General features: G+C 42.8%; 2 protein-coding genes across 2 annotated transcripts in view; both read right to left on the minus strand.

The window, feature by feature from the left end:
* Positions 1-1,480: 1,480 nt before the first annotated feature.
* On the minus strand, positions 1,481-3,625 carry LOC311134870 (ovochymase-2; the record flags this gene model as incomplete). The annotated part of the gene is made up of 8 exons (XM_084168641.1): positions 1,481-1,581; positions 1,798-1,830; positions 1,941-2,136; positions 2,346-2,497; positions 2,719-2,814; positions 2,970-3,178; positions 3,295-3,392; positions 3,614-3,625. 8 exons carry the CDS (start codon positions 3,623-3,625, stop codon positions 1,481-1,483), a joined length of 897 nt encoding a protein of 298 aa, XP_084024767.1.
* A 12,438-nt stretch (positions 3,626-16,063) lies between these two features.
* The window catches only part of LOC311135215 (fatty acyl-CoA reductase 1-like), a 46,126-nt gene continuing 41,378 nt past the window's right edge, over positions 16,064-20,811 (minus strand). Inside the window, exon 12 of the mRNA XM_084169145.1 lies at positions 16,064-20,520. Coding sequence (XP_084025271.1) covers positions 20,358-20,520 — 163 coding nt within the window. The 3' untranslated portion in view covers positions 16,064-20,357. The remainder of the gene's footprint in view (positions 20,521-20,811) is intronic.

Genomic DNA, 20,811 nt, shown 5'->3' on the forward strand with positions numbered 1-20,811 from the left:
GTAGTGTGTTACTGATGGTAGGCTTTGTTACTTTGGTCCCAGCTCTCTGCAGGTCATTCACTAGGTCCCCCCGTGTGGTTCTGGGATTTTTGCTCACCGTTCTTGTGATCATTTTGACCCCACGGGGTTAGATCTTGCGTGGAGCCCCAGATTGAGGGAGATTATCAGTGGTCTTGTATGTCTTCCATTTCCTAATAATTGCTCCCACAGTTGATTTCTTCAAACCAAGCTGCTTACCTATTGCAGATTCAGTCTTCCCAGCCTGGTGCAGGTCTACAATTGTGTTTCTGGTGTCCTTTGACAGCTCTTTGGTCTTGGCCATAGTGGAGATTGGGGTGTGACTGTTTGAGGTTGTGGACAGGTGTCTTTTATACTGATAACAAGTTCAAACAGGTGCCATTAATACAGGTAACGAGTGGAGGACAGAGGAGCCTCTTAAAGAAGAAGTTACAGGTCTGTGAGAGCCAGAAATCTTGCTTGTTTGTAGGTGACCAAATACTTATTTTCCACCATAATTTGCAAATAAATTCATTAAAAATCCTACAATGTGATTTTCTGGATTTTTTTTCTCTCGTTTTGTCTGTCATAGTTGACGTGTACCTATGATGAAAATTACAGGCCTCTCTCATCTTTTTAAGAGGGAGAACTTGCACAATTGGTGGCTGACTAAATACTTTTTTCCCCCACTGACCACTCTGATGTAAAGGAGACTCTCTAGAACAAGTACATGTCGGTTGTTTTGCAAAGATGCCCACAGGCCTCACAAGACCCAGTCGAAAAGTACTGTATATATGGAGACTGTTTAGTGCCAAAAATAAGGGGTTAAATACATGTAAAAAAATAAAATAAAAAGAATAACCTGATCTTTCTTATATCTCTCAGATATAGGATAGACACTTCCTTTAAATTTATTTTTGTGGACTATCTGTTGTTCCATGTAGTGAATCTGTTATTCAATGCGTTTGTATGTCGCTCTGGATAAGAGCGTCTGCTAAATGACGTAAATGTAAATGTAAATGTATGGGCTAATAGCAGTAAGGCCAAATACATTTTCATCAGATAATTTTGTATTTTATTTTTTGATACTTCTTAAAATACAAAATCAAATAGCAAAATGATCCTTGGTAAGACCTTCTTAAAACAATTCCATATAGCTTAGTAGGCCCCCCCTTTAAATTCCAAGAAAATAATGTTTTTTTGTCAAATTCCTTAAAATGTGCTGAGAATGTTCCAAAGCCAAGCAAGTTGTGGGAAGGTTGTCAGGAAAATAACCATAGGACAACCCCCCTTCCACCAAGCTCTAAGAAACATATGGTTGTTAGAACGTTCTGTGCCAGCTGGGGAGTGGTGAGGGCAAACTGGCCTGAAAATAAATAGTCCTAAAAGCATACTTAATTCAAGGGCATTCAATGAGCACATTCAGTTCAGCACAGCTCTCCCTCACTCCCCCTGTGCAACGGGCCTGTGCACTGTCACTGGATTACACCCACTCATTGTTGTTGTAGAGATGGCCTGGGAGGCTTGGGTTTCTGATGAGACCCTCACTACCGCTCACAGGCCCATCCCTCACACTGCACAGTCCTGCAGCACAGTACACACACACAAACACACACCATCAAATACACTCTCCAAAGAGTACGATAACATCATACAGTAAAGGTTAATTGTACAAATTGCATAAATGAGCTATTGTGTAAAAATTGAAGTAGCTATTTAGATGACAAAGAGGACATGGGCGCAGTTTCAAAACATGCAAGTATAAGCATTGTGGAATTGATGAGAATAAATACAACTTACTTGACTTGGACCTTTGTTTTGGGTTAGCATCTGCTGTTGAACAAAACACAACAACAAAATAATTTGTTAGACCATCTGTTATACCATCTGTTATACATATCTAGACCTGCATGGCTTACACTGATCAAAAAGTGTTAGATAACCTTCTCTGAGTTTCATCTTGATCCAGGGCAGGAGCATCTTGACGTCAGTGAAGACCCCTGGGGATCCTCTCTTGGCCGGCGACTTGGCCTTGTTGTTGATCCAGCTACGGCCACAACCTTTCCCCCAGGAGGTGACCCCCACCACGGCCCAGTGGCCATCCTCCCTGGGGCAGATCAGAGGACCCCCAGAGTCCCCCTGGAGATGGGAGAACACAACATTATCTGATAAGGGACCTCTCAAAGGAATGATGAGAAGTCTATGGACAGATGAACTGTATGATTGAAAATAACCCCATTTGTCCAGAGATCCTCCACCAGAAACTGGACAGAGATCACTGAAGCATAATAACGCTGTTATAGATTTTGACATGCAGACAGCACTGTGTTGTAGCCTATCTTGTGTACCTGGCAGGTATCCTTTCCTCCTCTCTCAGGCCCAGCACACAGCACAGTGAGGGCCTGCTGTGTGGGTCTCAGGGTCTGGAGAACATACTTGCACTTAGCCGGTTCCACCAACTCCAGCTGCACCTCTCTTAGAATGGCAGGTAGACGACCACCTGAATGTGAATACAGTGGGTTTCCATTAGCCTGATCCCAGATCTGTTTGTGCTGTCTTGCCAATTCCTTATGGTCAAACCATGGTCATAAGACAGCACAAACAGATCTGGGATCAGGCTAGGTCTCCATCATCAAAACATCCAGAAAATTCAAGTGAAGAGTAAAGTGTCCATGTTGATGTGCTAGTTTGAAATGAATGTAAAGTTAGTCTGGGCCTTACGCTCTTTGGTCCGTCCCCATCCACTCACAAGGCAGCTGGTCCTGGGTGGGAAGTTCTCACTGGGCAGAGGCAAGCAAATGGGCTGAACACTGGGGCCTGCAGACGATGTAAGCACAGATACTTTAGAAAATATTTCCTACACCGACAAGAATAATGTCTGGCCAAACTCAGTCAATGACATAGACATTATAATGTCCATAAAGGGTGTGTTATATCTACAGTACAGAACATTACGGCCCGTAAAAACATACTCAACCGCCTGTCACTATAACGGAGAAGAAACCTGCCCAATCGGATATGTCCATTGATTTCCAGCAGAGCTATGTCATAGCTCATAGGAGAGGCATGCTGGTACTTGTCGTGGATTTTGATGGTGTCCACAGTGAAGGTCTGCTCTTCTTCATCAGGAACCCTCTGGTCGTACTCCCCAATCACAACATTAACGTTCCTCAGAAAGTTTCTATGGAAGAAAACAAACATCGGAGACATTAGGGGCATGTTCGTTATGCACCAAATGGAAGAAGTCAGACTGAAAGGGGGAGGGACTACCTGGACTTGAGATGGGATGGAACTTACGTAGAGACGATGGAGAAGCAGTGGGCAGCAGTCAGGATCCAGCGCTCAGTCAGGATAGCCCCTCCACAGAAATGAGAACCCCTGAACCTCAGTGAAACCTTCAAATCATCCCAAATTCCATGTCATTGTGATGTCTGTAAGCCTGTATTTGTGTGGCCTGTGTGGTCCAGCGGTTACAGCCCCTGACCACGGCACACATGTATGCCAGAGTCGGCATGGGTTCGAATCTGGCCCATTGCCCTCTGATTCACCCTACCCCATCTTTCATACAGTGCTATCTCTTCAATAAAGCTTGAAATAAAGCCTGCATTTGTGTTACCCTCATAGCCATATTTCTCAAAAGGGGGTGTTACATGTACAGTAAAAGGAAATCACTTGCCAACCAGGGGTGGGATCCATATCTTGCCTCCAACCCTCCAACGATTCTCAAAGAGCCGTCAAGGAGGTTTCTGATCTGTGGAAGACCGCACTTTGAACCTGTAGGTGGAAAAAAAGCTAGGGCTTTTTCAACAAAATACACTACATGACCAAAAGTATGTGGACACCTGCTCGTTGAGCATCTCATTCCAAAATCATGGCCATTAATATGGAGTTGGTCCTTCCTTTGCTGCTATAACACCCTCCACTCTTATGGGATGGCTTTCCACTAGATGTTGGAACATTGCTGCAGGACTTGCTTACATTCAGCCACAAGATCATTAGTGAGGTCAGGCACTTATGTTGGGCGATTAGGCCTGGCTCGCAGTCGGCATTCCAATTCATCCGAAAGGTGTTCGATGTGGTTGAGGTCAGGGCTCTGTGCAGGCCAGTCAAGTTCTTCCACACCGATCTCGACAAACCATTTCTGTATGGATCTCGCTTTGTGCACAGGGGCATTGTCATGCTGAAAGAGGAAAGGGCCTTCCCCAAACTGTTGCCACAAAGTTGGAAGCACAGAATTGTCTAGAATGTCATTGCATGCTGTAGCGTTAAGATTTCCCTTCACTGGAACTAAGGGGCCTAGCCCAAACCATGAAAAACAGCTCCAGACCATTATTCCTCCTCCACCAAACTTTACAGTTGGCACTATGCATTGGGGCAGGTAGCATTCTCCTGGCATCTGCCAAACCCAGATTCGTCTGTCGGACTGCCAGATTGTGAAGCATGATTTATCACTCCAGAGTCCAATGGTGGCGACCTTTGCACTACTCCAGCCGATGCTTGGCATTGCACATGGTGATCTTAGGCTTGTGTGCAGCTGCTCGGCCATGGAAACCCATTTCATGAAGCTCCCGACGAACAGTTCCTATGACGGTGCCACGTTAAAAGTCACTGAGCTCTTCAGTAAGGCCAGTGTACTGCCAATGTTTGTCTATGGAGATTGCATGGCGGTGTGCTCGATTTTATACACCTGTCAGCAACGGGTATGTCTGAAATAGCCGAATCCACTAATTTGAAGGGGTGTCCACATACTTTTTTATATATATATATATTGGACATTCAAGTAAAATTTCCAAAATTCAATATATGTATCTATGAATCTGTGTACCCTGCTAACCTATTACTGGTATACATTTAATAACTTACCAGAGAGATCATCTGAAATGCCAGTGTTGAGACAGTAACACAGACAGAGTAGAACCCCAGTTGTCTTCACCCGTGAACCTCCCATCCTGACTGGGGTCTTGCTGGCTAAGACAAGGGCGTTTATATGGTGGGGGGGGGGGGGGGTAACTATGTGGGTAGGGTTCCTTGTTAACCAGACTGCAGACGTCTGTAAAGAACAGAGCTCGGCTAGAGTCATAGTGAGGAAGACAGAGTAACACGCTAGACTTGCATACTGCCTCAGACAACAGTGCTCAGGGTGACTCCCCCTCAGAGCTTGACAACAACTATCTCTGGTGAACCGTCATTTGTAGTGGGAGACCAACACAGCCAGACTTTTTTTTTTAAACAATGGAACCCGCATTGAAACTGATCCATGGTATTGTAATCTGATAGTTTCCAACTATTCTGTCAGTGTCTTAAATCTAGGGCAGGATCAGTATAATGTAAGCAGTGGCTCCTCGCTGTCTGTGACGAAACAAGACCATAAAATCAACCAAAGAGGAGGGCCAAGACATCCATAAACCACCCTGGACAATGCTGAGAATCCTCAGAGGTCCAAACTTTTAAAGGAACCGCAGACCTGAGAGGAGTGACTTGGGGAATAGACATAAATAGAAAAACGTAAATAGATCTAAAAAAACAGAATAAAAGAGATGAAAGCATTTGATTACTGCTCCAGTGCTATTTGGGTTGTTCATCAGATTCGTCCCACCGTTCTTGATTTCTTGTCCTTACATTTTAATTGTTTGACATTTTACTGCATTGTTAGGAGCTAGTAACATAAGCATTTTGCTGCACCAGTTATAACACCTGCCAAACTGTGTACGCGACCAACTTTGATTTGATTTAAAGGCTGATTTTCATCTTATCAATCAATGGGCCATGAAAACAGTTAGAGAGGAACAGGGCCACATTCAGTAGGCAAACGTTATCGGACATTGCAGACAGAAATGTAACGAATAGAGCTGACATGTTATTTTATTCTACATGTCAGAGAGGCATGTTGTTCTACATAACATATGTCTATCTGTACGTTGTACAATGTTGTGCCTTGCTGATTGAGCTCCAGGCTAGTTTACTGCTGCCTATTGACAAAGACATCCTCTCATGATGGTCAACTTGACCTTTGAAGCAGAGTTTATGAGACATGGCACAGGAAATGGGAACAATTCATTTGACTTCGTGAACTCTTCTGCCTTTTTGGATGAATGCTAAATTAATCTTCTATGATGCTGAGGTGATAGAGAGGTCTTATGGTGGATCTTATGAATCATGTGATTCTAGAGGCTCTAAAGTTTGCTCAATGCTCTTTCAGCCACAACATTTCAAGCATACCAAAACCAAGAACACATGGGACTTGCTTGGCCGGCAGGGAACTGGTACAGTTGAGGAAACACGGCATCAAAACAATACATTTCAAATCAACCATGATTTTCTGTTGAAAACAATGAAGTACCTTTTACACACATCAAGACTGACACATTATTCCACATATGGAGTTAAATCTGTTGTGATAGACCTGGTGTGATGTAAATGGGGGTTTACTTACCAGGAGCAGTGGAGTAGTCTGGTTGATAGTCAGGACACAAGTGAACATCAGTGACAACAACATCAGTCAGCTGTTGACTGTCATAGGACAAGCAACCTTTGGGAATGTGACAGAATGTCCTGTACTTTATACAGAGGACTTTCACACAAACCCAGTTTGTACAGCACAAGTGTATCTGCTCTGAACTAATATTGTAACATACTGTAGGCTACTCCTAGAATGCACAGCAGGGAAATCTATGCTGAAAGAGTGTGTGTGTGTGTGTGTGTGTGTGTGTGTGCACACACACTATCCCAGGTATTCCTTAAAGAGGTAGGGTTTCAAGTGTCTCCGGAAGGTGGTCAGTGACTCCGCTGTCCTGGCGTCGTGAGGGAGCTTGTTCCACAATTGGGTGCCAGAGCAGCGAACTGTGCTTCCGCAGAGGTAGGGGGACCAGCAGGCCAGAGGTGGAAGAACGCAATGCTCTCGTTTGGGTGTAGGGACTGATCAAAGCCTGAAGGTAAGGAGGTGCCGTTCCCCTCACAGCTCCGTAGGCAAGCACCATGGTCTTGTAGCAGATGCGAGCTTCAACTGGAAGCCAGTGGAGTGTGCGGAGGAGCGGGGTGACATGAGAGAACTTGGGAAGGTTGAACACCAGACGGGCTGCAGCGTTCTGGATGAGTTATAGGGGTTTAATGGCACAGGCAGGGAGCCCAGCCAACAGCGAGTTGCAGTAATCCAGACGGGAGATGACAAATGACAGAGCAGATACAAAGTATGAGGGCATCCCACTGTGCCACTGTCTTAAAGCCCCTGAGCCTGTGGATCCTGTTTACCCTACCGGGGGGTCTGACTCCCACTGGGTCTGACTCCCACTGGGTCTGACTCCCACTGGGTCTGACTCCCACTGGGTCTGATTCCCACTGGGTCTGATTCCCACTGGGTCTGACTCCCACTGGGTCTGACTCCCACTGGGTCTGACTCCCACTGGGTCTGACTTCCACTGGGTCTGACTCCCACTGGGTCTGACTCCCACTGGGTCTGACTCCCACTGGGTCTGACTCCCACTGGGTCTGACTCCCACTGGGTCTGACTTCCACTGGGTCTGACTTCCACTGGGTCTGACTTCCACTGGGTCTGACTCCCACTGGGCACACTCAGTAGTGGCTCAGCCCTCAGCACAGACCAAGGTTGCCAGGCTGCAGCTGCCAGTTGTTCCAGACTGTTCCAGCACAGGATTTCCCATCTACCTGATATGCATCTTGATTCAGATAAATAAATGAATAACATGGATTAATTAAACAGTCAATACACATCTTATCTCACAATTGTCACAAATCTCACAATTGACTTGATGGGAACTAGCCTGGTGTTTCTCATTAAAGAGTGTAGTTTGAAAGTTGTATTATAATTCTAGCAATTGCGTGTGGCAGAAGATTGCTGAGAAGCTGAGAAGTTCTACAACAAAATCAAACTGGTAAGGTGAAAGTGTACATTTTGGGGGATTTCAACAAGGGTATTTTTAGACTTTGCATCCACATATGAATAAACAGCCATATGCAGATGCACACACAGTGTTAAGCCATTTAGTGACATATTACAAGTCGCCATGCAGGAAATTGCATAAATAGGCAGGAAATAAGCTCTGCATTACCTGTAGCCCCGTTAACCTCAGCTCACTAGCTTATTGACTGGACGTCACTCCCCCCGCTGTAAGTACAGTATACTTTCTGATATATATTTTCTAAATGATTTGTTTCTAGTCATCCTTCTGGGCATAGGAATACTACTCTGTACTTTTTAAAATGAGTGAATTTGTGTTGCTGGAACATTAGCCTACAGTATAAATAAATATATGGACTGTGGTTTCACATATTTAGTTTTATTGATTTCTGTATTAAAAAAGAAGACCATAATGATGGTTCTCCCCTCAATTTAGGTGTCAGGTTATTCAACACTTATAAAGTGTGTTTTATTGTCTATTTTGATTTCATTTCTTTGATTGCAGGATGTGAAACATGGCTGTAACAAAAGAAGGAAGTATGTTCATGGCTTTTCTCTTCTCTGTGGGAGGTATGGTAAATAATAGCACTATATTTCTCCTTATTATCAGTATTGTTGTGTGACCTACAGACAAATATCATAAAACAATCAGAATAAGATGCTTCTAAATGTTCTTCTAGTGTGCCCAGTGTCACTTACATTGTCCTTACTCTTCTCTGAGTAATGTTGATCTGTTGTTTTCAACCACACGCACACAGAAAAAGTAGTGTCGACATCACATTGGAAGAATTAGGATGTTGTTGTGCTTACAGTATGTGCATAGGGGTATACTACAAAGCAGGTTCAATGAGTAAGCCAGCTAATTTTGATAAACAACCAGAAATAACGATGGATTTTCTGGTTCACTAAGAAAGCTAAACTTGTGTTTTTGGTTGTTGAGTCAATTAGACCATGCTCATTTCAAGGTTATCTACAAATTTTTTTACAAAAATAAACACAATATCTTATGATGTCTGATTGTGTTGCAGTGATACTGGCCTACAATGGATGGAGTGTGTCTTACACTCGGAAGCAAATCTGTATCTTGAAAGGTTCATCAGTGGACCTAACCTGCTTTTACACATATCCCAGTGGATATTTAGTCACATCAACATTCTGGTTTAGTGCCAAACAAAGTGATAGGTGGAGAGATAAGTCGATACCTGAGGACCTAACAGAAGACCCAGGGTATTCAGGTCGTGTGAAGTACCCTGGAACAGAAAGTGGTCACTCCACCCTGAGAATCAAAGACCTGAGAGAGGAAGACTCAGCCGAGTATCCCTTCTCATTTCATAAACAGACTTCAGGGTTGGGTTAAAGCTTACCGGGAACAGCTCTTTCCGTCACAGACTTGCAGGTGAAGGTGACAGGGAGTCAGAAACTGACACTGACCTGTAGCACCACCTGCCCTCTGAGTGACAACCCCACCTACATGTGGTACATGAACGGACAATATCTACAAGAAGACACCTTTCCCTGGTACCGATACTTAGTCAGCAGTAATTATGCAGGCAGCAACTCCTGTGCTGTAAAAGGCCATGAGAATCTCCACTCTCCTGCAGTGTGTGTTCATGGTCACAACTGTCAGTGTCACTACCGTCAATAGATATATGTGTGCCTTAAAGGGGACATCAGTGGACATTTCCTGCACTTACACATATCCCAACGACCCCCGGATCAATAAAGCATTCTGGTCTAAAAAAATGGGGGCCTAGAGGGGAGCCTGAAGATCTGAGCCAGGACCCAAAGTATGTGGGTCGTGTGGAGTACCGTATTCCTGGAAATAAGGAGAATGACTGTACCCTGAAAATCACAGGCTTGAGAAAGAATGACTCAGCTGAGTACAGGTTCAGGCTCAGAACCATTTCAGGAGGGAAGTTTGCTGGATCTCATGTCTTGCTCACTGTCACAGATGTCCTATTGGAGTTGGATACTACATCTGTGTCAGAGGGGGAGAGTGCCATACTGAGATGTAGAACCAAATGTACACTGGGTCCAAACACAGCCTTTATTTGGTATAAGAATGGACGGCCTATAACAAACAACTATTCCTACTCCAACAGCCTGTACCTAAACCCAGTCAGCAATGAGGATGGAGGTGGCTACTCCTGTGCTGTAGAAGGCCATGAGGATCTCCACTCTCCAGAAGTGAATCTCACTGTCAGATACAAACCAAAGAGCACCTCAGTGTCAGTCAGTCCCTCTGGTAAAATAGTGGAGGGCAGTTCAGTGACTCTGACATGCAACAGTGATGTCAACCCAACAGTGCAGAATTACACCTGGTTGAAGAGAAACACAACTTCACCAAAAGCTTCAGGGCAGAGTCATACCATCACTAAAATCAGCTCTGAAGACAGTGGAGAATACTACTGTGAGGCACGGAACATTTTAGGGGGAGAGAATTCAAGTCTCATTCCTATTCATATTCCTGTTGCTTTTATTTGGGCTCCTGTTGTTGGGGTAGGGGTGGGAGCCATTCTGGCTGCTGGATCGCTTGTCCTCACCTACTGCATCCTGAAGAGGAGATTCACAGGAAGAGATAATTCCATAGCAGACACACGCAGTGTCCATGTCCATCCTGACCCTAACAGTGACACGTACACAGCTCTGATCAAGACCAAGAAAAGTATTTAGTCAGCTACCAATTGTGCAAGTTCTCCCACTTAAAAAGATGAGAGAGGCCTGTAATTTTCATCATAGGTACACGTCAACTATGACAGACAAATTGAGAAAAATAAATCCAGAAAATCACATTGTAGGATTTTTAATGAATTTATTTGCAAATTATGGTGGAAAATAAGTATTTGGTCACCTACAAACAAGCAAGATTTCTGGCTCTCACAGACCTGTAACTTCTCCTCTGTCCTCCACTCGTTACCTGTATTAATGGCACCCGTTTGAACTTGTTATCAGTATAAAAGACACCTGTCCACAACCTCAAACAGTCATACTCCAAACTCCACTATGGCCAAGACCAAAGAGCTGTCAAAGGACACCAGAAACACAATTGTAGACCTGCACCAGGCTGGGAAGACTGAATCTGCAATAGGTAAGCAGCTTGGTTTGGAGAAATCAACTGTGGGAGCAATTATTAGGAAATGGAAGACATACAAGACCACTGATAATCTCCCTCGATCTGGGGCTCCATGCAAGATCTCACCCCGTGGGGTCAAAATGATCACAAGAACGGTGAGCAAAAATCCCAGAACCACACGGGGGGACCTAGTGAATGACCTGCAGAGAGCTGGGACCAAAGTAACAAAGCCTACCATCAGTAACACACTATGCCGCCAGGGACTCAAATCCTGCAGTGCCAGACGTGTCCCCCTGCTTAAGCCAGTACATGTCCAGGCCCGTCTGAAGTTTGCTAGAGTGCATTTGGATGATCCAGAAGAGGATTGGGAGAATGTCATATAGTCAGATGAAACCAAAATAGAACTTTTTGGTAAAAACTCAACTCGTCGTGTTTGGAGGAAAAAGAATGCTGAGTTGCATCCAAAGAACACCATACCTACTGTGAAGCATTAGGGTGGAAACATCATGCTTTGGGGCTGTTTTTCTGCAAAGGGACCAGGACGACTGATCCGTGTAAAGGAAAGAATGAATGGGGCCATGTATCGTGAGATTTTGAGTGAAAACCTCCTTCCATCAGCAAGGGCATTGAAGATGAAACGTGGCTGGGTCTTTCAGCATGACAATGATCCCAAATACACCGCCCGGGCAACGAAGGAGTGGCTTCGTAAGAAGCATTTCAAGGTCCTGGAGTGGCCTAGCCAGTCTCCAGATCTCAACCCCATAGAAAATCTTTGGAGGGAGTTGAAAGTCCGTGTTGCCCAGCGACAGCCCCAAAACATCACTGCTCTAGAGGAGATCTGCATGGAGGAATGGGCCAAAATACCAGCAACAGTGTGTGAAAACCTTGTGAAGACTTACAGAAAACGTTTGACCTGTGTCATTGCCAACAAAGGGCATATAACAAAGTATTGAGAAACTTTTGTTATTGACCAAATACTTATTTTCCACCATAATTTGCAAATAAATTCTTTCTGGATTTTTTCTTCTCATTTTGTCTGTCATAGTTGACGTGTACCTATGATGAAAATTACAGGCCTCTCTCATCTTTTTAAGTGGGAGAACTTGCACAATTGGTGGCTGACTAAATACTTTTTTTCCCCACTGTACACAACTTTGAACAAGACTATGTGCCTTGAAAATTACACACAGGCATGTGTAACACACACAGACCTTCAGAGAGAGGATCAAATCCCAGTATATGAAAACATCCCATTTTACAAGACCATCCTGAGAATAGAACCACCACAGAGCCTGGACAGAAGGCATTTGGAACAGAGACCCATGGTATCAAAGCGAACCTAGACCTCACATACACTCTTGCTATTACAGTACATTATATTGATTTATTTGGGATGAGTTTATTGAGCTTTAATTTATTATGCTGGAGTGGATCACTTATTCATTATTAAAATGATTAAAAGCTGTAAGTGAAATTATGTATTAATAATGGGACAACTGTCCCAAGATTATGCTTCTGTACCTTCCCTAAGGGATTTGCTTTTATCGTGTTAGCAACAAAATTAATAATTTAGCCTATCAGAGTTAAATGTACCTTACTTTATAGTTTTCATATATTTTCAGTCTCATATTTATGCTTGTTTTATTCTCAAATGTTTTGTGATAACTGTAGTTTAGTGTAAATTACATCATGTTGTAAATAAGCCCACATTTTTAAATGCAATTGTTTTTAATAAAAAAAATGAATAAAGTGAGTGAGTGTGTGTGCGTGCTTTCTGCTTGCTTGCATCAAAGTATGAGGGCATCCCACTGTGCCACTGTCTTAAGCCCCTGAGCCTGTGGATCCTGTTTACCCTGCCAAAGGGTCTGTCTCCCACTGGGTCTGACTCCCACTGGGCAGGCTCGGTAGTGACTCAGCCCTCAGCACAGACCACGGTTGCCAGGCTGCAGCTGCCAGGTGTTCCAGACTGTTCCAGCACTGGGTTTCCCATCTACCTGATATGCATCTTGATTCAGATAATAAAAAAACATGGATTCATACAAAACAGTAATTACACTGTTAGTGACTCAATCTCATAATTGTCACAAATCTCCCATCTGACTTGGTGGCAACTAACCTGGTGTTTCTCATTAAAGAGTTGTAAGGAGCATTCTGGAACATTTTGACCATCATGGGTTTTGAGAATGGGTGGCCAGTGATTAACTGAAATCATTTTACAGTAGGGACCCATTCATTATTTAACCACTTAATTTCTTTCCAGTTGTCGTTCTTTGTCTCAAAGTCAACACCACTACATTTACGTCAGCATTTTCTCAGTTAAACCAAGAGACAAAGCATATTGGCATTTATTGGGATGACTCATGTACTGGAGGCAGCTCTTTAGGGAAGTCACTAGCTGGCACCACCACAAAGTCATACAATCTGATTTTAAACTTAACCCTAACCCCACTGCTAACCTTATGCCTAATCCTAACCTTAAATTAAGACCAAAAGTCACTTTTTTTTTTTCATGAATTTGTACGATATATAGCCAATTTTGACTTTCCAGCTGGCCCATCTGCTTGGAATAGCTAAACTCTGCCTCCAGGACAAGATTCCTCCCAGTAAACGTCAACCTGCAGGGCATTATGACGCATTAATTATTTAGGAGAGGTTGACAACAGTCTTACTTTATTATCAAGGCCATGAATAGAAGTGGAAGAAATGCTAAATGCAGTTCAAAACAGCAGAGGTCTTCTCCACAAAAAGACAACTACTAGTTGAAGCTGACTACGTTAGGAAAGGCTAAATGGCAATTCTTACAACACTACATTTTCTGGATGCCATGATCACACTGAAAAATAGACCATTTGCCTCAAGAAACAGAATTGAAGTTCAAATGCGATATTGCTTTTAAACATCTATCCCCTGGTAGCAAATTCTACTAATACAAAAGACATTGGAAGCCTTATTACTCTTGGGCAAGCATTTAGTTTAGTCAGCTACTGTAGCTATCAAAGAACAGTACATTTGTGACTCCGCTCTAGTCCTGTACAGTATCAACTCCTGTGCAGTTAAACAAAACCTTGCCTTTGCAATGATATCCTAGCAGAATCTTTAGGGTCAAGTTTCTTGGCAACAACGGTAAACCAAGGAATTGGCACAGCCAGATGATAGGGATCTCTAGTGAGAAGGCCTGATGAAGCTAAAAACATGTTCCATTCACTAGGGGGCCACATCCTGGCTGGCAGTATGACTTAAATCGAGCGTCTGAAAAGAATCAGAGAAACACTCGACACAATCGCTGGTATGCTAAGTGGTGAGGAAGATCTGTTAGGTATTCTTCTAATGCATAAGGTGAATGCACCAATCTGTAAGTCGCTCTGGATAATAGCGTCTGCTAAATGACTTAAATGTAAAGAAGCTGGTCAGATGTCTATATAAAGCTGCTCCAAAAGGATTCATAGAATAGAGAACCATTTGTACAAACTAGCTGCTTTTTCGTCAGCCCCAAACTAAACTAAAGGTATCATAATGATCCATAAGAAACTCAAAATTACCTTGGGTAAAGGCGAAGATCAAGAAAGCAGAATCACTTTCCTTAAATGTATCCATAATGGAAAGAAATTGGACTTTAATGTGTATAATCCAAATTCATATTAACCTACATTTTTTGATTCTCTGAACAGCATATTGTTAGAATGAACTGAATTCCATCTGGTTATTGGGAAAGACATGAATGCCATTTTGGACATGCAGAACAAATTTAATAAGACCAACCACAATCCACACGCAACCAAGGCTCTCCAGCATATACTCTGTGATTACAACCTCATTGATGCCTGGCGAGCACATAATCCTAAAGCAAAAGAGTACACTCTCAAACAGGCATGAATCATTCTCACAAATCGATTTCATACTATTACCGACACCTCTATTTTCTTTAATCAACAAAATATAAATTTGTGGACACCCCTTCAAATTAGGTGATTCGGCTATTTCAAACCACACCCGTTGCTGACAGGTGTATAACATCGAGCACACAGCCATGCAATCTCCATAGCCAAATATTGTCAGTAGAATGGCCCGTACTGAAGAGCTCAGTGACTTTCAACGTTGCACCATCATAGAATGCCACCTTTCCAACAAGTCAATTCGTCAAATTTCTGCCCTGCTAGAGCTGCCCCGGTCAACTGTAAGTGTTGTTATTGAGATGTGGAAACATCTAGGAGCAACATCGGCTCAGTCGCAAAGTGGTAGGCCACACAAGCTCACATAATGGGACCGCCGAGTGCTGAAGAGTGTAAAAATCGTCTGTCCTTGGTTGCAACACTCACTACTGAGTCCCAAACTGCCTCTGGAAGCAATGTCAGCACAATAACTGTTCGTCTGGAGCTTCATGAAATGGGCTTCCATGGTCGAGCAGCCGCACACAAGCCTAAGATCACCATGCGCAATGCCAAGCGGCGGCTGGATTGGTGTAAATCTCGCCGCCATTGGAGCAGTGGAAACGCTCATGCTTCACCATCTGGCAGTCCGACGGACAAATCTGGGTTTGGCTGATGCCAGGAGAACGCTACCTACCCGAATGCAGTGCCAACTGTAAAGTTTGGTGGAGGAAGAATCATGGTCTGGGGCTGTTTTTCATGGTTTAGGCCCCTTAGTTCCAGTGAAGGGAAATCTTAACGCTACAGCATACAATGACATTCTAGATCCATCAAACTCAACTCTGGACCTCGAAGGTGAAAAAAGTGTGTCCCTTGAGAATTGCTCCAGGGTTGCCGTTGATAATGTCAGACCCTGGCTGTGACCCCAGTCTCCGAGGGCGTCTCAGGGGGATTTGGGATATGCAAAAAACACATTTCCAATTCACACACACACACACGTATAAATACACACTTGTGTGAAATGGGACAAATAAGCACCCACCAAATTAGAAGTATTACTGGAATGATCAAGCAGTATTACCAGCTCCTCTCTACCTAGGGGTGACCACTGGAGTAAGAAAAAGCTTTTAAGAACAAAGCTATGGCAAGTTATTTTTCAACCGCACAACATAAAATAGAGTTAAGAACAACAAAACTTCCCACAAACAGGATTTAACAGAGTTTATTCCTTCTTTTTGGTTTACAAACAAAAGGCACCCATTGATTTTTTAAACATTTACCTTGACTGTGGAAAGAGCTTTTAAACCCTCCATGAAATATGCAGAGCGCATACTCTGGAACATTAACTGACAGTCATGGTAAAGACAACAAATTGGTTAGAGGGTACAGTTCTTTCTAGGGGACTACATTCTACAACTATAAAAGAGGAAACAGGACAACTAAAAAAAATGTGCAGACAAAAGGCAAGAGGAATATATTAATTTAAATCAAAATTTCTGTCCAGACGGTATTGGGATATGATGCTGTAAAACCAGAATGAATGTAAAAGTTACAGATGTGCAATGATCCAGTAATATGAATCCCTAGCAACATAAAAGGAAGCAGTAGAAATGGTCTGCTCCACTTCCTTATTTCTTCAATGGCAAGACAAGCTCCTAGGAAACCCTGAATTGGCTGTTCCATTGCAAGACAAGTTTAACAATACTATACAAGAATAATAGCAAGCCACAACAGAAAAAAACAACAACACTATTAAACACTAAAATCTTCAAATCAAACACAGAAAATGGATTAAAAAAGTGAAAGTAAGGATCCCTTTCAAAATGCTTAAAAAAAAGTTATTACAACGGACATGTCAAGTTGTTAATTCATATTAAAATAGAAGCAACTACAGTATTCCCTTAATTTTCAGGAATCAGGCAGTTTAGTAAGCTGTGCAAAGAGTCAGGCTCTATTAACTATTCTGAGAAAAATTGTACACTTAAAAGAACTGACAATAGAATTGATAAAAAGGGATGCAGCTCAGTTGGTAGAGCATGGCGTTTGCAAAGCCAGGGTTGTGGGTTTGATTCCCACGGGGGGCCAGTATGAAAAAAATGTATGATGTATGCACTCACTAACTGTAAGTCGCTCTGGATAAGAGCGTCTGCTAAATGACTAAAATGTAAATGTAAATAAAACAGTTTAAACATAATGCAGTAAATCCCACAAGTAAAATGGTATGCAGCAGCTGAAGTTGGATCAGGTGAATTTGTTTCCTCAAGCTTTTCTCTTTAGTAAATAAATAGCCATGTAATATTAATTATTTTGTTTAATAGCATAAAAATACTTTAAGTCAGATCTTGAAGTCTACCTAAATAGAGTTGTACACAAACTGATTAGAAAACATAGATCCGATTGCTCTTTTTCGGTTTCCACTAGCTAGCACAGCCACAAAGTCAAAATATCGTAAAAGTTCATGAAAACAAAAACGTGCTTTTTGGTCTTCATTTAAGGTTAGGCATAAGGCTGGCAGTGTGATCAAGGTTAGGTTTAAAATCCTATTTTAAGAGGAGAAATTGTAGAACTCTTTGGCTGTGGTAACTAGTGACGAACCTCTAATATTTTGTAATAGACAAGTCAGGCACAATTCATACAAACCTCCCGGAAAGTGGATTACTTATTAATCTTATTCCCAACAGATCATGTGAGCACAGATCAAAGGACTATCTTACAATCTGGCCAAACATCTATGGTAGGTATAAGTGACTATATGACAAATGGACACTCCGAATGAAAGTCATGCAGCGTACTACCACAGGAAAGTGTACTGTAAGTCCAACATCGTAGACAATATGTACAAGACAACATGGAAAAGGGACAAGTAAAAAACATCACCTACCCAGGCAAATATTGGATAAAGACCACCTTTGAAAGTTATAGCAAGACACAAAGATAAAGGTGTTCGGATGGAAAGAGGAGAGGACTCTCCCATGCATGGAGTATCCCAAACTAGATAAAACATGTGACATACATAAGCAGAACACAACACTCCAATTCCAGACAGTTAAATATATGCCCGTGACATTGACCAACATGGGGAAAAACAGTTACTCGTTATTTTAAAATGGACATACAGTTGAAGTCAGAGGTTTACATACACCTTAGCCAAATACATTTAAACTCAGTTTTCACAATTCCTGACATTTAATCCTAGTACAAATTCCCCGTCTTAGGTCAGTTAGGATCACCACTTTATTTTAAGAATGTGAAATGTCAGAATAATAGTAGAGAGAATGACTTATTTCAGCTTTTATTTCTTTCATCACATTCCCAGTGGGTCAGAAGTTTACATACACTCAATTAGTAGTCGGTAGCATTGCCTTTAAATTGTTTAACTTGGGTCAAACGGGTCGGGTAGCCTTCCACAAGCTTCCCACAATAAGTTGGGTGAATTTTGGCCCATTCCTCCGGAAAGAGCTGGTGTAACTGAGTCAGGTTTGTAGGCCTCCTTGCTCGCACACGATTTTTCAGTTCTGCCCACACATTTTCCATAGGATTGAGGTCAGGGCTTTGTGATGGCCACTCCAATAGCTTGAATTTGTTGCCCTTAAGCCATTTTGCCACAACTTTGGAAGTATGCTTGGGGTTATTGTCCATTTGGAAGACCCATTTGCGACCAAGCTTTAACTTCCTGACTGATGTCTTGAGATGTTGCTTCAATATATCCACATCATTTTCCTTCCTCATGAGGCCATCTATTTTGTGAAGTGCACCAGTCCCTCCTGCAGGAAAGCACCCCCACAGCATGATGCTGTCACCCCCGTGATTCACGGTTGAGATGGTGTTCTTTGGCTTGCAAGCCACCCCCTTTTTCCTCCAAACATAATGATGTCATTATGGCCAAACATAATGGCAATTTTTTTGTTTCATCAGACCAGAGGACATTTCTCCAAAAAAGTACAATCTTTGTCCCCATGTGCAGTTGCAAACCGTAGTCTGGCTTTTTTATGGCGGTTTTGGAGCATTGGCTTCTTCCTTGCTGTGCGGCCTTTCAGGTTATGTCGATATAGGACTAATTTTTCTGTGGATATAGATACTTTTGTACCCGTTTCCTCCAGCATCTTCACAAGGTCCTTTGCTGTTGTTCTGGGATTGATTTGCACTTTTCGCACCAAAGAACGTTCCTCTCTAGGAGACAGAACGCGTCACCTTCCTGAGCGGTATGACGGCTGCGTGGTACCATGGTGTTTATACTTGCGTACTATTGTTTGTACAGATGAACGTGGTACCTTCAGGCGTTTGGAAATTGCTCCCAAGGATGAACCAGACTTGTGGAGGTCTACCATTTTTTTTCTGAGGTCTTGGCTGATTTCTTTTGATTTTCCCATGATGTCAAGCAAAGAGGCACTGAGTTTGAAGGTAGGCCTTGAAATACATTCACACGTACACACATCAGAAGCTTCTAAAGCCATTACATCATTTTCTGGAATTTTCCAAGCTGTTCAAAGGCACAGTCAACTTAGTGTATGACCCACTGGAATTGTGATACAGTGAATTATAAGTGAAAGAATCTGTCTGTAAACAATTGTTGGAAAAATTACTTGTGTCACCCACAAAGTAGATGTCCTAACCGACTTGCCAAAACTATAGTTTGTTAACAACACATTTGTGGAGTGGTTGAAAAACAAGTTTTAATGACTCCAACCTAAGTGTATGTAAACTTCCGACTTCAACTGTAGATGCGCATTTCTAAAAGCTGTTCTCAGTGAAAGCAGTGTAAGAGACCCTAGAATACACAAACTCCCCAAAATCTAATCCTCAGAGCAGTTGCCTGATCTGAGCTACATGAGCCAAGAGGTATTTGGGCCAGAATCATAAGCGGACAGTCCAGTCAGAAATTGTTTGAATGCAACATAAAAATGAAAGAAAAAACAAATGCAACAAAAAAGAAAAAAACCCAGCTCTGCAAAGTCAGCTGATGCAGGATAATCATACCTTTTAGGCACTGTAAAAAGCCATCCCGTTATATCTACCTTGTGCTTGATCATGTCATTGGGAATTAGTCATTGCCACCATCAAGCATACAGTATATGGGTGCCTTCACCCCATTCAAGCAGGAAAATTTAAAGCATTAAATCAAAGCCACCGCCTGACCACCCTGGGGACAGTCAGCAAAGCAGTGCTCCATCTCCATGACAACCAACCTAGGCATCAATAACTCTGTCTGGCTGACTATCAATGTGCAAGGGGAGCGTCACAGGACCTGGGGTCTGATTAGAGTCATGCTTAGTCAAATGCAGTACAACCCCCCACATCAGGGATCACACTGCAAAGAGAATGGGACATATCACATACAGTAGATTAAGTGACTCAAATTAGTTCCAGGATTTGCAAAGCCTTGTCGGATACATAGCTTCTGTCTCTGAAGGGGGGCTGGTCAGGAGGGAGAGAAGGCGGACTAGACTGGGGTTGCTGGGTTGAGGAGGGTGGATGGACGGGGTCAGGTTGACTACACCACGTGGCCTCAGCATTTCATGGTGCTGGACGCTTGGAAATAGGACAGGAACTTGAAGCAGAGGCTGACCACAAAGTACCAGATGTTCCTGGCCATCTGGGACCGCGCGATGAACACTCGCCAGATGAACACGACCAGGACCGTGTTGAACGTGTAGCGGATGTTCCTCAACCTGAAACATACAAAAGGATGACAGACATACATCTTTTTTTTATATGAACAGGGCCTAGTTGCCATGGAGATCAGTTTGAGGTAACTGAAGAAATACAATGACGTGTTCATGGTAGCTTGCATGTAGAGAGGCATTCACCTGCATTCTCAGGAGATTAGTAAATACATCCACTACGCTAGGAAAATGTATCTGCTGCAATACAATTTAGCAGGAATAGGAGTAACCCTTTAAAAGATAAATTTTCCTGATGTCACATGCAATAGAGATTTACCCTTTGAATTTTGTGAGCAA

The sequence above is a fragment of the Coregonus lavaretus genome, assembly GCF_964263955.1.
Source record: "Coregonus lavaretus genome assembly, chromosome: 9".
NCBI lineage: Eukaryota > Metazoa > Chordata > Actinopteri > Salmoniformes > Salmonidae > Coregonus > Coregonus lavaretus.